The 19,195-nt window shown below is 41.5% G+C and overlaps 1 protein-coding gene across 7 annotated transcripts in view; it reads right to left on the bottom strand.

The window, feature by feature from the left end:
- sulf1 (sulfatase 1) overlaps nucleotides 1-19,195 on the bottom strand; it is a 48,819-nt gene that overhangs the window by 19,311 nt on the left and 10,313 nt on the right. Inside the window, exons 2-5 of one of the 7 annotated variants that reach the window (XM_014002301.1) lie at nucleotides 18,773-19,018; nucleotides 3,369-3,682; nucleotides 2,482-2,721; nucleotides 1,754-1,905 (exon numbers count right to left, since the gene is read on the bottom strand). In XM_014002301.1, the coding sequence (XP_013857755.1) occupies nucleotides 1,754-1,905; nucleotides 2,482-2,721; nucleotides 3,369-3,543 (567 nt within the window). In that variant the 5' untranslated portion in view covers nucleotides 3,544-3,682; nucleotides 18,773-19,018. Of the gene's footprint in view, nucleotides 1-1,753; nucleotides 1,906-2,481; nucleotides 2,722-3,368; nucleotides 3,683-3,781; nucleotides 3,802-3,828; nucleotides 3,959-18,772; nucleotides 19,153-19,195 lie in introns of those variants that run through there. The other 6 variants (XM_014002300.1, XM_014002305.1, XM_014002306.1 and 3 more) reach the window with 6 other exon arrangements.

Below are 19,195 nucleotides of genomic sequence, written 5' to 3'. Positions count from 1 at the left end.
GCCACTTAGCCCAATTCAGTTGAATCCATTTTCATTTTCTTCTTCCTTGTTTACCGATTTATTTGCAGAAACAATGCAAGACAAAAGCCAAAACGAAATCCCCAAAGATTAAGACCTCTGGCAGGACAAAGGAAATGAGCTCAAGTGACTGATGATACATTTCCTTGTGATTATAAGAGATTTAGTAGCTCAGGCAAAAAGAGCACAGCTGAATGAATGAAGCTAAATGTCAAAAGGTTAGGCTCAGAAAAGCCCTTACAACGGCGAAGGTGGAGTTCATTTTATTTTGCCAAGTTTCCTACAAATGATTCAAGGTTCTACCTGCATTTCTGGCTTGCTGCTTTTGTTCCCTGGCATGGCAAATAAACTGAAAGGGAGTGCCAGAGGAAGAATGAAAGGGTGATTTCCCTGGGATGTCAGAACTCGGGCTGGCTGATTCAAATGGCTTGTATTAATAGTTTTGTTTTATAGTCATGCCAGTTTTAATGGCCTGGCAGCTCGACGTGCTCATGGAGGCTGAAGACTCTGCACACACGGCAACGCTCTGCCACGCTCTTTAACGCTGCCAGCTCCAAACATCTGAACCATCAGTGCTAAGGGCTCTGGCAGGTCAACAGGAAGTGAGAGCATCATTGAAAACGCTTAGCCAACAGCAATAAAACAATCAGTGGGTGATGAGTATTCCTTTCCCATTTGGAGCTGGACAGCAATGTAGTGGTAATTTTTTGTTATTTTCACACCAAGTACCTAAGGAACCTACACTGTCATTGCAGCTGGATGGTAAAGATGTGAGAGTTTAAGTACTCGTCTACATCTTTGAAACCTAATGTATCAAGAAGTCTCTCAAAGACAGAAAATAAAATGGGGTCTAATTGAATGTTAAGTACTCAGCAAATGTCTCATTTGCATGCAGTGACTTCTTGTACCATCTGTGCGATTATGTGCAGAAAAGTCTGAATTTGAAGAGAGGTTCTCTTTGCTTAGTGGTTGCATCTGATAGCTCTGAGCAGAGAATAGCAAATATCAAGTCCATTTGGTTTCAAACCACAACCTGCTGACGGAGGAGATGTCATGTAAACACCCCTGTCCTCTGCTTGTGGGTAATTTTTAACACCTCAGTCCAACTTGGCAGAGGAATGGCAGTTCAGACATTTATTTGCCCATCTTTTGGATCAGCCCTCCTCACGGATGTCTCGTGAATGCCGAACTGCATAACCTGAGAAGACGTTGGCACGGAGCCGTGAAAACAAACCGACAGCTCCTGTAAAAACAAGGGTGGAAGATTCACGGCCAGTGCAGTCCAGAGCAACAACGGGCGACTGTTGTGACAGTGTAACCATAATCCTAATCTCTTGAGCGCTTTCATTTGTTTTTATTGTAGCGCTGCAGCACAGAAATCATGTTTCAAAATTGCACAATGCAACAGAAAGAAGACTGCGAGCAAAGATGGAGACAAAAAAAAAAACAACTGCAAAATACTTTGCCTTCTCATAAAGATACATCTATTTTACACCGTCTAAATATTGAGGAGAGGTGCGTCATAATAAAGGGATGCCTCAGAAAGGCGACGCCACCTCGCCTCAGCTTATTCCCTTTAATTCTCATGTCAGAATTCCTGCCAGCCTGGATCACAACATAAGCAAAGACCTTCACTGTATTTAGAAGCGAGTGGAACCTGCAATTTGTCAGGTGAAGTCTTTATTTTAAGTCATAAAGGGAAAAGAAATTAGTGAGAAATTTTGCGAAAGCATACCTTGGCGTAGTCGGCACCGTGCTTCTCCTTGTAACCGTTCCGACAAACGGTGTAATTATAGAAGCGGGAATTTTTGATCAGTCCGACCCATTCRCGCCACCCAGGTGGGATGTAGGTGCCGTTGTACTCGTTGAGGTATTTCCCAAAGAAAGCTGCAGAGAGAGAGGAAAAAGCATGGTTGCTTTAAATATGCTGTCTTTGACTATCAGGCAAAGTTGTATTATTTCCTTCAAGTGTGATTTTATCTGTGTGTAAGTGAGACTCTCAGCTTTTTGGATTGGTCAGGCAGTTCTCTAAAAAAAGACAACTGTAAACTAGTGCAACAGCTAGGAAAACATGGTCCAAACTGAAGCCCGCAGGACCCCAACTGAGCTGCCCAGTTGAACGCCTACCCATCACTCATGCAAACACAGTCTGACAACAACTGCCTGGCATCCTTAGTGTTTACATTTCTTTCAGCAGGCAGCCAGGCAAAGTTRTGGAGTCTTGGTTAGCGCAAAAACGTTCTATAAAGTGCAACGGCTGAGCAGTTAGAAGAAGACTTCATACAGTAGTGAGTGTCTGGATCCTGAAGCGAGATGAGGGTAAACGATGTTCACCACAAACTGCTYGACTTTTCCGTAAAAATAATGTGAAACAGTTACAGCTCTCTGCACTGATAGGCATCAGAKATTTTTTWAAATGCTTGTCAGTGTTATAAGTGTTTGCATTTTTGCGTCTTTACCAACCTGTCCGGTAGCCGGTGTTGTTGAGGTAAACAGCGAAGGAGCGCGGCTCGTGCTGAGCCTGCCAAGACGGGGACGAGCAGTTCTCGTTGTTGGTGTAGGTGTTGTGGTTGTGGACGTACTTCCCCGTCAGCATGGACGAGCGTGACGGGCAGCACATCGGCGTAGTGACGAAGGCGTTGATGAAATTTGTGCCGCCGTCTTCCATTATCTTGCGGGTTTTGTTCATCACTTGAAGAGAACCTGCGAGGCAGCAAAGATGATCAGTGTTCAAAGTTTAACTCGTATTTCAACACAGTGTCAATGAGTTAAAGGAAATTGGCTTTTTTATCCCATCCCATTTTATTTTGTTTGTTTTTTAAAGCCGCTTTAATTGCTCATTTATTTTCTAAGAGAAAACCATTTATTATTCACAATTTTAATGAGCAGATGGCTAATCACTTCTGGCTCATGGGCTGTGTTTAATATTTAATGTAAATTTATTGCGGAAGTATGATGCCACATAAGGCTTGGTAGAGAYAGGATATGAAGGATGCCTAATGTTTTTGTTTGGTATTTGTTCAAATTTGGAGATTGTTCAAACTTGTTTGAAGCTATTTTTTTAAATAACGGCAGACATTATAAGGCTTTTCTTTCTTTCTGTACACTTTTCTTTCAGTGTTTGATATACTGTTTTATTTAATGATTTTTTTTTTGTTTTGTTGCTTTCACGATTGAAATTAAATAAAAATAAACAAATCCTGGTGCAAACTGCCAAGATACAACAAACTGATTAGGATTGGATGAGAAAATATTAGTAAAGAGTATACAAGACTTTTGTGATGAAAGAATAAAATARCATTTAAAGTGTGAGTTCCAGTAAGATGCCAAGGTTTGACAGAGCGTCTTACCTAACTCAACGTCCTGGTCATCGGTCATGATGAGGATGATGTTGGGCCGGATGTTTCTTCGATCTTTCTGGATGCGACCCCTAAGCCCCTGAGCCCTGGTGGTGGTAAAGGCCCAGCTGCCTGGAGTCCAGTCCACAGTCAGCAGTGCCACCCAGGACATCCACAGGATAAGCATGGTGTCTGGTACAACGAGCCGCCGGATGGGTCGACGGGAGGATTAACGGAGAGAGGGAGCGAGAGAGATAGGTGGGAGCAGAGGTCCAGCCAGGCCACTCACTCACTTGCACTCATGCAGCTTTCACAGCCTGTGTTGACTGAGAAGAAACAGGAAGAGAAACACAATACATCAAAAACAAAATGAAGCAAACTATTTGAGAAAAGACAGATTGTGAAGAGCATGCAAGAATATTTACTTCAGATAGATGATCCAAAAAAAGAAAACTTATCCAACTACCTTTACCTGAACTTGTGTGGAAAAAAAAAAACTAAATTCCACCAAATAATCCATCAAAAGGAACAACAATTGAGCTGTGAAGGTCTTTAAGTCTAGAGCTCGCCTTAGATGATCCCATGGGTCTAATTTTCTGGTGTTTTTCTCACAATATCCTTGAACTTTCTCTCGTGCCTTCCCCCCCCACCTCTCCTCCTCAACACAGACTCCCACATGAGAACTCTTCATCTCTGCCACAAAGCTGTTGTTCGGCCAACTCTGCTGAGATTACACCATTGGCTGCTCGTGCTCAAACACCCACAGCTTGCTCTTCAGCGGGAGCCAATCAGGGCTGACCTCCCACCTGTCACTCAAAAGTCAAACCCCCACCGCCACCATCATCATCTCCCCTGGGGAGTCAAGCATGACAGGCTTCTGTTGGAAGKGGGGGAGGGGGAAAGGGTTCCACCACATTAACTCCAGCGCCATTGTCCACCAATCACAGATGACCACTGAGTCATCACAACACTTTGGTGCTTCGTTCTCACAAAGTCATGGTTGACCTAAAACTACACCCAGTCTCACATCTAACAAATGTGAGGTCAGATGATCGTCGACATTTTGTAATTTAGTCCAAACAAAAAAAATGGGGTTAGGGATAAAATAATAAATCTATATTAATTAACAGGATACGTTTTAGCAACAATATTACATTTAAAAGAATGGCCTACAGCTGTAAAATGAAGTGTGACACTGTGATAATGAGTACTCCATCACCGCTTGATATAAAGTGCCTTATGGCCAGCAATCCCACTGAGAGGCACCATACTGCTCCCTGTTCTGAGTTAATGGGCTGAAAACAAATGGCAGGTCTGCGATACCTGGTCCAGACCAAGGTGGTCCTGCCATTACCCTGATTTCTACAAAGGGCTCAAGACAAACCTGAAAAGAGCAACTTTAACATCAAATATGGAAGACAATCTTAATGAAAACAAAACTAATTATTTATATCTTAATCTCTTATAGCCAAAGAATAATCTAATTTAATTTCCAGATGGACAGAAAATCTTTTCATCGTGGAAAACTTAAAAAAAATCTTAATATGCAATGCCTTACAGTAAGTTTGTTGTATAAGTGATGGATCAGACTAAATGCTTCTTAAAAAAAATCCTCTCCTAACCACCTATCATCCAATCAGAAACAGATTAGAAAGTGAGAAAAGTCCAAATAACACCACAGCAAGACACTAAATACAATAAGAAGAGTTTTTATTCATTGCTCAAAAGGTCTTTCCTTTGTTTTCCAGATATGCAGTGGCTGTGCAAGCCAGACAGCCTTGTCATTGTGACAGCACCATGCAAACATTGGCGCCATTTGGACAAACACCCCTCTGCTTGCTGTGGAATGGACAGAACCTTCAACACGCAACACAAACTACTCCACAAACATGTGGTGCCACGCAGACACTGAAATGATAGTCACACACGGGCCTTTTCCCCCCACAATAACAATATCTCTTGCCGTGTGGGTTCAAGTCCTCCTACGTAAACGGGAAAGCTTCCCAGAAACAATAGACAACTCATCTCCAAGGAGAAGTCAAGGTTTTCTTTTTTGTTTGTTTGTTTTTTTTTTTTTTTTTTGGTCAAGCTGTGGAAGACCTGAAATCAGCTATAAACCAGTCGGCCGGCGAGCGTAATCGCAGCACCCAGCACAAATTCAATTTTACATGCCAATGATTTCAAGCAATAGTCTTTTCTCGCCACTCAAAGTAGGTTCACTGTTGTGACTGATTCGAACCTTGTGCTGCTGATGTGGTTAACTACAGTGGAATCAATAGCTGCACTGTTCAAGTGACTGAGATGGTAATTCTAATTAAGGGCTCACAGATCAACCAAAGCCACGAGGACAAGGCAAAACGAGCTACTTGCTTTTTCATCCGGCCAGTTTTCATCCTAACTTAGTTTCTCTCCTGATCCACTTTTATCACTAGGTCAGAAGTTAGTTTGTTTTTAGGCAAAAGTTATTTAAATAAGTTTATATCTTTGAATAAAAGCGGTTATTAAGAAAGCTGTAATGTGACATTCAGCCAATAAAGGAAATGACCAGCAAAGTGAAATGAGCAGCTAATATTTTGCTAGTTTTGCAACCTGTATATGGAAACTGTCAGACTTTATGTTGAATGTACAAACAATGAGATGTGAAGGGAGATTATGATAATACTGTCACAATGAAGGAGGGAAAGACGACTCAGCATGCTGGCAAGCAATGAGCTCACACAAATCTTTAATTAGGACAGAGTAAAACCAAAGGCACCGCCAAAGCAGGAAGAGAAGAGCTGATGAGATTTGACCCTGGCAGGACTACAAGAAAATGACTAAGAAAAAAATATAGTGATACTTGTGCCCTTTATAATTTCAATTTTATTTAAATTTTCCTTGCAGGTTCTTCATTTTTTGTTTCTCTCTTCTTTGCTTAAAATTATTGTCTGTATATAGTTAGCATGTTCAAAATAAACCAAACAAACAAAAATGACAGCAACAATGCAAGGATCTGAGCAAAAACAAGGAAAATCATCGATGACGCATATCGAAAGAATAAATGACAAATAAAGAACCAGCTGGTTGGTGATCCATTCCAAAACCCAGATGTGAAAAACAGACAGCAACAGAAGGYGGTTTTCAAAAATGAAACAGGAAGTAAAGCAAATGCTTCAACTTCAGACATATGTTTAGAGTTTAGGGCTATTAAAAAAACTCCTCACCCTCTGCTGCTTCTTAAGATTAAYTGCAAATGGTAAAACAACTAAAGGTCTGTGTGTTCAAACACATCCAGCGTTGGTCCGGAAAGCTTCAAGCACCCTAAGGGACGACAAGTAGCAACAGAGGAACCCAAGCTATCCCAGCTTCACACACACTTCACTGTGTTCAGTACTAACAGGCACTCCAGTCGCTGCCAAAACACAGAACATTACAAGTAAATATTCTCAAATCTGATGTTTCTATTATTGCCACTGTTTCAAACTTTCATCAAAATTCACTTCCTAAATTCTTTTTAAAATTTCATGTTTTTATGAACTTCTTTTGAATGAGTCATTTATTTAGATCATGTARCATAAAGACAAGTACATCCATCTCTGATACATCTGTGGAGCAGACAGAAGGCCTTTATTCCTGGACATCGCAGTGGACTGGAGAGCACATTGTTTCCACTTCTTCATTGTTTCAGCGGATTAGCAGTAATGACCCTTTAAATGAGGCCCGTACTGTACTCATCTTCTGTAAGCTGAGGGAAGAAAACAGGGGGCAGAGAGGGAGGAACGTAAAATGGCCAGGCCAGGGGTTCAAAGGATTGAAACAAAAAGGCCACTATGGGGTTTTCAGAAGTGCAGCTGCCAGTTGAACAACAGATGTTCAATTTTCAGATTTTTGCCCATCAACGCTGTGGGGTTTTAACACACCTCAACACCTTAATAATCTTTACTTTCATAAGAGAACTGGAATGTTTTACATTATTCATGGAAAACAGTCCAACTTACTCTGCAAGGGAAATATTATAGCCTACAGACATTTGGTATGTCTTTGCAAACAGCTGTACTTGTTGCACTGAGAAAAGAAGAACACAACACAGATCTGTTGCTTGTATAACCAAWGGCAGGCAGAAACCCTTGGCTGGCTGGCAGCTGTGCCCTCCAGTTAGGGCCTCAAACCACACACTCTGCTGCGCCCTGACCCTCTTCCAACCCCAGTGGTGATAGGGCTTTGAAGGTGGCTTGTTTAACCTAACCCGAGTAACCAGAGGCTAGCCACATACAGGGGTTAAAAGGGGAACGTGAGAAAGAGAAAGAAAAAAAGACTGAAATAAGCCCTAAAACAGAACTTTAAAAGTCTTGTAAAGGTCCGTCTGCGACTGGTCCCGTATTTTCATGTCGGAGACGTCAAACAGGCTACATCTGGCTTAGTTTCTGTTCAGTCAGCAGTGACAGGCTGTACATTTATCAGCTGTCACTGAGACACAGCAGACGAAACATTAAAGCGTCTTCACGTGAAATCACAGATGACTCCCATGAAGTCTTTAAAGTGACACGTTTGTCCAACAACGTGCGGTATTTCTGCCCACAGAACAGGATCCTGCTTATTATGGAGAGTTTGGAGGTAAGAAAGTTCAGACTGTCAAAACAAAACGCAGGTCAAACTTAAACCAGATGCTACAGTAAATCATTTATGATGGACTTTGCTACCAAGTGCAATATAGCACATTAAACCCTTCAGTTTTTTCGTATCTCATCCAGATTAAAAGGCGAAAAGGACAGAATAAATGTTTGTAGCACTTTTTTTTCCTTTTTYAGTCGAGTCTAATTGCTCCCCCTGCGTTTCATAGAGAAGAAATTATTTTAGCGAGGTGTTAAATTAATGTAGCGATTTGTCCAAATATTTCTGTAATCCAACGGAATTCAGYTGGTCCGCTGCCACGAACGCTGGTGAGGGAGTTTCACACTGAGGATGGCCTGTGTCAGGACCCAACTGTGCCCGACAAGCCAGGGGCAAGCACACTATACCCACCAAGACCTGCTTGTTAGCCACATGAACTGACTGAAGGAAAGCTCTGTCTCATTTGGCTGAAAGGGAAGGCACAGGTAAAAACGCAAACGTAGGTCTTTTCAGACTCTTAACTTCACTTTCACATCTCATTTTTTTAGCTAAATGTTTCAAATTGCTTGCAAAGCTCTTGTCAGAAAATGAGGCATAAGACAGTGAGGAGACATGCTCAAGAATATTTAGGTCTACACAACCTTTTCGTTCGACAGGGGCAGTCTTTTCAACATTAAAAGTCTAAAACTTTAGGTTTCAGCTCTATTGACTGGCATGCAATGTGTTCGCGGTAGGCTGCTTTAATGAAGAAGAATGACCCCAATTGAGTGAAATGTGAACCTGGTGTGAGTGCACTCGCAGCCATAAGTAAAACCCCTCATGTTTCTCTCAGACATGGTAAGAGACTCTTTGTAGTGCCAAAATTGGCAGGCTACCCCATCAATATGATGATTGCATCTTTATGTATAATTAAATGAATCCTGGTTTTAAGTACTTCAAAGTGAAAATGACTTGTGGACAACGGGCGGCCTGTTGGAAATTATAATCGGTTTTAACTGCTCTAAGAAGGAAATGATTAAAAAACACAACAGGTCTTTTCAGAAATAAAGAAAACTGTATTTGCTTTTTGTTTGTCTGTAAGTGGCGTGTATTTAAACTGAACCTGGGACAAGCTTTGTTCAGGTTTTTCAGTTTAAGCGAAAGGGTCAAGCGGCTGACACTGACAAATTGGGCTTAGTGTCGAGATTAAAGACTGGAATTAGCCAGTACCACGATATGTTCAAGGATTTGATAGAAAGTTAGGAATTTTGAGCTAATATCTGCCACAGTGTTTATAACTTTAGAGAACAAAAGGGATCATTGTCTTGTTTGGTGACAACACAAAAAGAGCTTCAATAGACTTTATTGTTCCTGCAAAAAATCCCTGTTTTCAACAGCACTAAGTCAATCAAAGGATGCTGACACAGCTAGAAGTCTTGTCCTCAACGTGAGGTTCAATTGTACGAGAAAAGAAAATCATTTAAAAAAAAAGGACCARTGTGTAGGATGTTACACCAACCTCCAACAGCAGAGGGTTAATGGCTTTAAAAACCTCAAAGCGTTAAGAGAGACAGTTGGGTTTTTTTTGAAGTGGGGTTGGGTCCTCAAAGCATTGAACTGGTTGACCTGTGTGTGAAGGACCCTGGATGACAGTCAGTCCCTCACTCTGAAGACAAAGACCCTAACTYAAAGCAGGCAGAATGCTCCCTCAAGTTCGGGGGTGGGCTCTTTGCCTCAAGTAGAGAAGTCCAAGTATTTCTGATTCTTTAAATCAGAATCCTGAAGTGGTTCAGGGACCTGATTCGGATGAATTCTGATGATTAACTTTTTCAGGCATGACCAGCTGGGAGGAGACTTCAGGGCAGACCCCAGGAATTTATATATATCAGGGTCAAGGTTTCCTTCTTGAACCTGCTGTCGCTGCAACCTGACCATGAATGAGAGCAGAGAAATAAATAGATGAACGAATGAGCAGGACCCATTTTAAAATATATATTTCACAACTCATACCCAAATGTTTCTTTGCAATTTGATCAAATGCTACATTATGTACTTTTAAACTCTGTCAGTTTTGTATAAGATGGCTTTGTATTATCATTTTATTGGCAGAACACCATTTGTGTTGCTTTACATGATGACCGGTGAAGATATTGACCAGATGAGTTTACCAGCAACAGCTCCGTCACTCTAAGCCATTTGCATCATATAATTCGGTTAAAAAAAAGCTTCATTCTAACAAGAACTTCTGTCTGTCCTGACAAAGACTGCTTCATAGACTATCTRCTGCAGGTACAATAACAACTGTGTATAACCACACCATTAACCCCATTTAAAAAGAATGAAGTGTTTAAGAAGTTTACTGTATTGTTATGGGCTACTGTGGTGACATAGGGACCACCACCAGTGTTTCAATTTCTAATATCCACAAAACAAACAAAAAAAGACTTATTTTACCCTAGTCAGTCTACACTAATAAAAAAGATTCATTATAACATATTACTGTGTATAGAGCAATATTTTCAGTATTTTGTAAAACCAATGGCAAATCTTTAGTCAGCAAGCTTTGGACAAGGGCAGCACTGCTGCTTACATTGGAAACCAAACACCCCAAAAATGTGTAGCATGTGTGGGCATATTCACCATGAACTAAAGACAAACATAGATCATGAGAGCCGAGATGTTTATGACCCTAGATGCCAAAAACAAACTCCTCCATGACAGCGACACACAAGCACAATCCTCCCCATAAAAATGTAGATTTGTCTGATTGCACCTGTGCCTGTTCGACACTCCCATCTSTCCATGCCTGTGGGTGCTTTTGTACAAGTGGATCTGGCTATGTACTCTGAGTGTTGTGTAGCAGTCACTCAAACAGTCAGGGAGAGTATCACTCAGACTTTTGCACAGACAGACACCTAACCTGTAATTTGTACATGGGGAGCTCACCTTTCCATTGCCTCTGGCTTTGTGTGTGGCTTTCCAAAGCACACAGTAACATTATTTGTAATTCAATTTAATTTGTACTGACTGGCAAAAATTACAGGTCTTTGAGAATGGTAAAATATTTTTGAACAGCAACTGCACAAAATCTTGAAACCATAAAACAGGCGTCTTACCCTTTAAAGCTGTGCCATTCCATCGCATTTTTGGAKTAAGTATAAATGAAATTCAGTTTATGAATCAATCCAGCACAATATAAAAACAGCAGGTACTGGACTTTGAGAAAAGTAACAATAATTAATAGCCTAGCAGACCTTGAAGGAATGCCTTTTGCTCGCTGCCTTTTGTGCCAGAGTAGAGGACTACAAGTCCTCCGAACATACTCCCTCCGAACCGCCGAACTCGGCTCTCATTGTCGAGGTTGAATGACAAAAATTGCGTCGTTTGATTCGGAGTGCAGATGRGCCCTCCCTTTCTCGACATGAGACCTTGGCTGAACTATTTCTCACCGTCCTTTGAGCGAAGCGTTGTGCAATTGGTCTGAAATTCGTGGGCGCTTTTATTAATACTAAAAGTGCTCAGACGCTGCATTTTGCTTCAACTACTCGCTTCCAGAATGTGACTGTTGTRACCAGAAGCAGACATTATAAAGATTGTCAAGCGTAAAAAAAAAATCATGAATGGAGATATAAGAGATATTTTGGCACGGAGTAATCCATCTGCAGAAAAGTGTGGACAGATTCGTGGACACATAAACAGATCTGAACTTTCTTTCTTTTCCCACGGTGTAGAATCCAGCGGGAAGGAACCCCATGCAGTGACGTGTACCACAGTGGGTGGGGTTTTCCAGGAGCTCGGTGCAATGTGTCTCAGGAACCATGAAAGGTATGTGCAAAAATCGAATGCCGAACAACCACGTGACTGCGCGTCGACTGTTCGGCTTCGGATGGAGTATGTAGAGGCCTTAAGATCATTTTGTGCTGAGGAGAGAGTTTTGGTCCAACCGTGGAAAACATACTATAGATAACCGCTCGCAGATGCAATACCACTCAAAGTATGTGTTTGGAATGGCTCTCAGCTGCCACATTACCAAGTTTTGGCTCAATAACCGTAAAATTGGCTTAGTTGAAGCCATTACTTGTTTGCTAAAGTCACTTAGCTAGCGGCCATGTTTAACTAGAGAGATTCCAAGTTGTAATTATTTTTAGATGTACTTCCAATTATTACTTGATTAAAGTTTAAAAATATGTCTGCTGGTTCATGGGATATTTTGCTAACAAACAAGCAAACAAACGAGTAAGAACATTGCCACCTTTGGCCTTGGGTGGTGGGGGATAACGAGCACCGCACTGCAGGACTTTCTTGCTGTAAACAAAAAAGTAGCTGTTCTACTTCCACATGATGAAGTGAGGACAAACAGAACCAGAGGCAAGCAGAGGCACATGGCCCGGTCCACACTTCTGAGCACTTGTGCACGTTCACTCAGACCCACGCAGGCTGAAGAGGAGAGCGCTGGCAGAGGCTGAATGTGTTTGTCCGCTCCAGGGGCAGACGGAAAAAGAAAGGGAGCAGAGGAGCTGAAACAAACACACGCTGGCCTCTATTAGTCGAGATGTGGAGCGAGATGGAGGGGTGAGGAAACGTTCATTCTTTCCTCACCCTCGCCTCCTCCATCCACTCTCACCTCTGCCTACCGTCCCAAACCCCATTATCTCCATTCTGTAGGAGTGGCGAATGAAAGGGACGACCCCCCCAGTGGCAGCACTTCTCCCTCCAAAGTTGCGCCGACRCATTCTGACGGCTGCTTAATTGTACGCGATACAGGCCGGTTCCTTTTCTCTTTTAAATCTAAAACAGATTGCCTCTCCTAGGGAGGGGATTATTGGACAAGAGACATGACAAAGCAAGGACAGTCCAGCCCTCTAGGAGGTGGAGGACAGAGGGGGTAAGCTTTTGGAYAGTGTGTGTACGGCTGTTCTAGCCATCTCTTTTATAATGTGTCTATGTCAAAAGGAGATTAAACTTGTTTCTGTGTGTTTCAAACTCAAGCACGTGTGGGAGTGTGAACATTACTTTCTCTTCTGACCGGCAACATCCACTTTCAAACTTTTACTTTAGTTGCCTTGTTGTCACACCTTCACACTTCCCTCTCCCTCCTTTTGCCCTCTTCATTATCTTATCCCTCTTCTGCTTCCCCTCTTGACCCAGCTTTCCCTTTCTCCTACTTCAGTCCATGCCGCATGAAGCGCAGAGCGAACAAAAACTGCTCTGCACAGCACAGAGAAAAAAAGCATTTCTACCTCACGCAAAAGTTGTGGAACTTTTAAATGAGAAACTTGCTTGATCTGTTAGAGCTCGGAGTTACGAAATGCAAGACTGACCGAGTTATAGCAATTTTTGTGTTTGCTAAGATTGATAAGTGGTGGCCATCTTGAATCAGGTTAATCACAAACATTAATCAGTTGTATAGTACATCCGGTTGATTAATTTTTGAGAATTAAGAGTAAATCTAACCAGTGTTTTTTGAGTTTGTGAATAGGCAGCCAAAAGTAAGACAGGCACAGACACAGGCAATTAGATGATCGTCTCCCTTTCACAGCAGCAGGCAATAAAATAACTGGAAAGAAAGCCATTCAAAACAGTAAAGTTATTGAGGGTCAGAGGCTAGAAGACTAGAAATTCCCTCCAAAGGAGGGATGGGTGAAATGTTTAAGTGCCCTGACCTTTCTCACTCAGATGACAGGTTAAACAAATACACGGTGGAGCTATTGTGAGCTCCCAAATACCTCAAAATAGCTCCGCATAGCATGTGCCTACACCAGATCCAGCTATGCATGACCTACGCATGAAGGTATCCCCTCAACAGTCACAAAACCTTTTGAATTCAAGAGCTGATATGTGCCAGGCAGGATGAAATACAAAACCTTTATTTGATCGGCGGGGTCAAGGAGGAAACCGAGAAAGTGTCTGACTCATCTAAAGACTGAGGGTTTTGATCCCACACAAATAAAAGCATGCCAAAACGCTCACTGTTCAAATACTGGTCATTTGCAGTGATAAGACAGAGCAATCTGCTACAGAGCTACTCTGCAATCAGGCAGGGACAAGGAACGCTATCATTATACTGGAGATAAACAAGTGCCAGAAGAGAGAGGGTGGTTTAGGAAATCTTTTCTTAACATTCTCGCATACAACAGAACACACACAAACTGAAGGTATTTACCATAGTTTCCTGTATTATCTGAAGAGAAAAGTTAATGGTTGACCAAAGCAAAAATGCCTAAATAAGCACAGTGGATGCTGATTTAAAATGTGCGGTGGGTTATGACTTTCCAGTTCGTGGAGCTATTTATTTATTTCTATTTCAAAATAGTTTAGCGGTTTCTCTTACAAAAGGAGCAAAAAGTCATCAAAAATTCTTCTCCCTTTAAGCTCCTACATTAGCTATGCTTCCATCCAATTGTAACGCAAATTTTCAGCAAACTTTTAAAATGTTTTGAAAAAGAAAAAAGAAATGTGAATTCGGCGTGTTTCCATCTACTGGTTTGGAGCGAATCAACCAGGCTACGCAAAGTGACATCAACATTACACATGGCTGTAGGAAACAGGAAGTATAGGTTGAAAACTAGCAAGGACACATCTTGGGACAATGGAGAGAAAGTTTAAGGAATGTGTTGCTATCAAGCAAGTTGTAATTGTTCTGTCATATCAACTAGGATTGGCGATGCTACATGCTGTCAGTCCACACAGACCTGTTGTTGCTTCCAGCCATGTTTTCGCGTTATAGGAATATCTGTAAAGGCGCCGACAGTGGAAACATTTGATCAGTCACATGAGGTAAACGTTCGCTACGTCAGAATTTATTCAGCAAATGTCTTTCCATATACTCTTTTGCACAATAACACTTTTTTTGGGAAATCCAAAAACCACCTCAAGCGAGCGTTAAAACTTTTATGCAAAATAAAGGAAAGTTCTTTTAATTTTTCCACTTCCATCAACCTTTTCTAATGCATTAATTTAAAACGTGCATAAAAAAAACATTGAGATGTGAAAGTCTAATTCCCTTCATTCAAGTGATAAATGCGGACAGTTAAAATCTCAAATGCTGCCAACTCTTCTCCGTGTTTTGCACTCAGTAACTTTAAGGCCTTATCAGATGAACAAATTCCTTCACTTTATAAACTTCACACTCACATAGGAGCAAATACACGTTCCTAAGTTGAGCTGAATGATGACTAAGCTGCTACTGGAACAACGTTTGTCTTGGCAAACACCTATCCACCCCCCACCCCACCCCAAAATCTAATTGTAGCAGCTGCTTATGCTCTTATTTGTAACATAGAGGAGCTAAAGATTGTTTAAAACATCGAGCTTCTCCTCTGAGCTGGCTTTAAAACACTCTTAAGCTGCTTCTGGGTGCCCTCGGTTTAATCAGTCATTAAATCGATACAATGTTGGGTAAAACTCAAGCTAAGTGTTGGATTTGTGGATCAGACTTGTCATTGATTAAACTTTGAACTACCAGCATTCTCCAGACTTGCCCTTTAACTCACGCAGACAGTGTATTGACAATAGGCAAGCTGTTTTACTGTAGCTGTGTCAGAAATACAGTCATCTCCTTCGAATGGAACCACACCGTAATTCTGTCAATTAGGAAATGTAGGTCAGGAGGATAAATGATCTGGAGCTTGATGACCGGTAAGTGAACACACCGGTCCAATACAAAGTGAAAAAATAGTCAAACTGTAAGTTGGAGCCTTATAATAGAACTTCAAACAACTAAGTCAAAGTGTACTGTCAGAATTACGTTTAAATTAAAGAGAATATTTCCTCGGTTAAGGTATTTTTAGGGTTCAGAAACAATGTTGTATATGTTTAAACTTTACCAGCATGTCAAGTTAAAAATATCACAATTTTCCCCTCATAATTTACAGAAAAAGTACTTTTTATCTCAATAATCTACCTATTATCACCCACTGCTAGCCTGGCCCTTGCCTTCCTATGCAGTTCCGCTCAATTCTATTTTCTCTTCATTGCTCTGTCTGGGATTTCTCCCATAGACAAGGATTTCTTAGGGAGCATTTCATTCGGGCCAATCAGAGAACAGAACGTCAATTTTCTGCACAGTGTCTGCTAGTTAGTTTAGCTAACGGCAGTGGAGGAAGTGAATGAAGCTAGTCCGTGTTGATATGGCTTCCAAATTAAATTAAATTAAATTTATCTGACAAAGCAGCAGCTCTCATTTACAGTTGTCTTGTTCGGCTCGGTACTTCTCTCCTCTTAGTAGGGTTGTTTACAGCGCACGCAATTTCCGGTTAGCTTGTTAGCTTAGCCTCCTTCACAGTGGAGCTGGCACTTGCGGCCAACCGATCAAATCGTTTTAAACTTCAACAGAGGCCACGCCTACAGCAAGAATCGCTTCTCTATAGCTGAGAGTCCAGACCCTCGTACGAAGCCAAGTGAAGGACAAGGGTCTGGTTTTTACCAGGCTAACCCACTGCTAAAGGCTAAGTGAGGAAAATTCATGTTGATTAAAAACTTCACTGGTGTGCAGAAATACAACACACTATATATTCTATATGGTCACTTGCTTCTTCACAAATTTAAGTGAAAAGGATCCAATCCCATGTTGTGGTTGGATGCGCAAATAGGTGGGAAAAGGGGAGAAAATTTTCCTGGCGCTGTATCAGAGTAAAATAGACCCAGATAGATGAAATAAATGGCTCTCAATGACCAGCTGAAATTGGATTGGTTGGATCGTGAAGAATGAAGCCGTGTGTGGTGTTTATTTTCTGTCAGGTAAATTTAACTCTTGGTTTCCGAGCAGATGAAATCTGCAGCCCTAGATCTGTCTCCTATATGTACAGCTCGCAATATCCTTGCTACACGTTGGTACTGACACTAAAATAGTAAAAATACAACTGACTCAAAAAGTGCAATTTATTTCTAATAGGGAAGAGCTCAAAACACAACAGAAAGTTAGCCTGTTAAGTTTATTGAATCTAACACTCACCTATAGGTGTCTAGTGACTTGTAGGCCTTCAGAGAAACTCCGATAAACTAACCTGGAGATTCGATTAGATCCTACAAAGTATAAACGTAATTAATGTTTGGCCAGTGGATTGGGTCATCCTTCCATCCACTTCTCAGCGTGTCTGGATCGAATAGAGCATCTTGGCCAAAATGACGAGGTAGTTTCATGCTGCTCCCTTACCTCATGATTAAGCCTTTCTAGCTTAATCGGATAAGTAAATTGGGTAATAATGGGTCAGATCTTTTCTTTACCGTCTCATTTGCTTTCTGCCAACCAGCATATGGTGAGTGCACAAAAATGGTCCGTTCCATATTAGCAAATTTTATTGAAACTTTCAGAAAGTGATCGTTGAGTGTATATCTATAATAGTTTAATTTTTGGAGCCAATCAAATTCAAGATATAGCTGCCACAGCAATCTTAGTAAACACAAAAATGTCTATAAAGCATACAATTTTGCAGATATTGAGCTAAATTTTGGTGCACAACTGAACATAATCCACATATACAATACTTGGAGCACAACAGTGTGCAAATTCTTTGAAATAATTTTTGCATTACCTGTAGAAGTTATCCATGTATGTTAGCAAAATATCTCACAAACCACAAATTTCAACGAACTTCTCAGAATCAAGATGGCTGTACCTTGATGAATTTTACAGATGCTAAGGTAAAATTTGTTGTGATAGTAGCTGAGAGTCATTCACAGCCCATACGTCAAGCACTAACAGTTCGTGAGACATATATGACATAGTATATCTTGTAACCTTGCTTGTCAGCAAAAGATAATCCAAGTCTGAAACTCTGGCATGAAAAGCAGCAGGGGATATGCGTTGTTTTGAGGAACGCTAGCCTTTATTTTAGGCCGTCATCATGTGAACTCTTCTCCCAGCCTCGTGCAGTCAGTCTGAACAATCTGCCGGTGGAGCTGTTAAAGACTTCAAGTAACAAGGAGTTAAGTGTACCTACGGGTGGTTTACCAAAGTAAACACACATCGACACAGCAGCAGCTTTCTACCAAACCTTTCACAGCTGCACATTCTCCATTTACAAGCTACTCACCCACATGCACGGTGCCTGAAGTATAAATACTATACATCATATTCCCACTTCACTGGCCTTCTCACTGGACTCAAATGGCTAAAGTAAGGTGTGCACTCCCAAGGCTCCTGCCTCTCTGCTTACCTTTGACAGTTTGTGCGGAAAAATCTCCTCAGCAGCTCATCTGTTAAGCGTTTGCTGACACAATCTGCCAGAAGTGTGTTCTGAATAAGATTTATTAAAAAGAAAAGAACAAAAAAAAAAAAAAGAACTTATCTGAGCTGAATCAGGGGAACTAAGTTTAGGAAAGAATAGGAAAAACAAAAACCTACCTAATAGAAGGATGTTGACCTCAACATGTTTTTTTTTAACAGAACGAAATGCAGTTTCAGGTTTTTATCCATATTATAAAACATGACAAGAAACTTATTTTATTTACAAAAGCCCCTTTTCACTTTTTTCTTACTGTGGGTTCAGAAAAGTGGAAAATTAACAGGTGAATGATTTTGCATTGAGAAAAAAAATGACATTAATGGAATGTGCTGCCCTYTAATCCCCTGTGAAGGAGGAATTTGCGACTGAGGGAATTCCTGTCATTCAGAGAAAACTGAAATCCTTCGCGCGCGCGCGCGCACGCACGCACACCATAGTCTGACTGAAAAAACAGCTCTACACACTACAAATCTCGTCCAAAACTTTCAAACTTCTAGTAACTGAAGCAAAAATTTGCTGCACACATTTTATGAATGCTGTTGAAAAAATATATAGGCTTTAAAAAAAAACAGGATAAAAGGGATAATAAGAAACGAGGCAAACGAAGAGTATGAAAAGTACCTGGAAGACAGCAGAGCAGAGGGTTTGCCTGAGCGAGAGGCAGGGCTGGGATCCTTCTCTTTGGGTTTATCCTGCACCGGATCTTCCTTTGCTCACAGAGGGGTTTTGGGTCTTGGCGGTGCTGGGGTTTTTACTTTCAAGAGCGGCGCGAGGAGGGGAGAGGAGGGGGACCACACAGCTCCTGGAAGACAACCTCTCTCCTCTAATCCTCTCTCCGATGTGATGACACACTCTAACCTCGACCATCTGTTGAAACACGTCCCGGAGAAGTCAGCACCACGCTGTGTCAAGAACCCCGCTCCTCCGGCCAATCACAAGCCGGCTGCTGGGTGGCTCCTGGCTACCAGGAGGCAGGGACAAGGACGCAGAGTGGGACACACACACACACACACACACACACACACACACACACACACACACACA

Source organism: Austrofundulus limnaeus, unplaced genomic scaffold (genome assembly GCF_001266775.1).
Source record: "Austrofundulus limnaeus strain Quisiro unplaced genomic scaffold, Austrofundulus_limnaeus-1.0 Scaffold12, whole genome shotgun sequence".
In the NCBI taxonomy this organism is placed as follows: Eukaryota; Metazoa; Chordata; class Actinopteri; order Cyprinodontiformes; family Rivulidae; genus Austrofundulus; species Austrofundulus limnaeus.
This window is presented reverse-complemented; position numbering and strand designations above follow the sequence as displayed.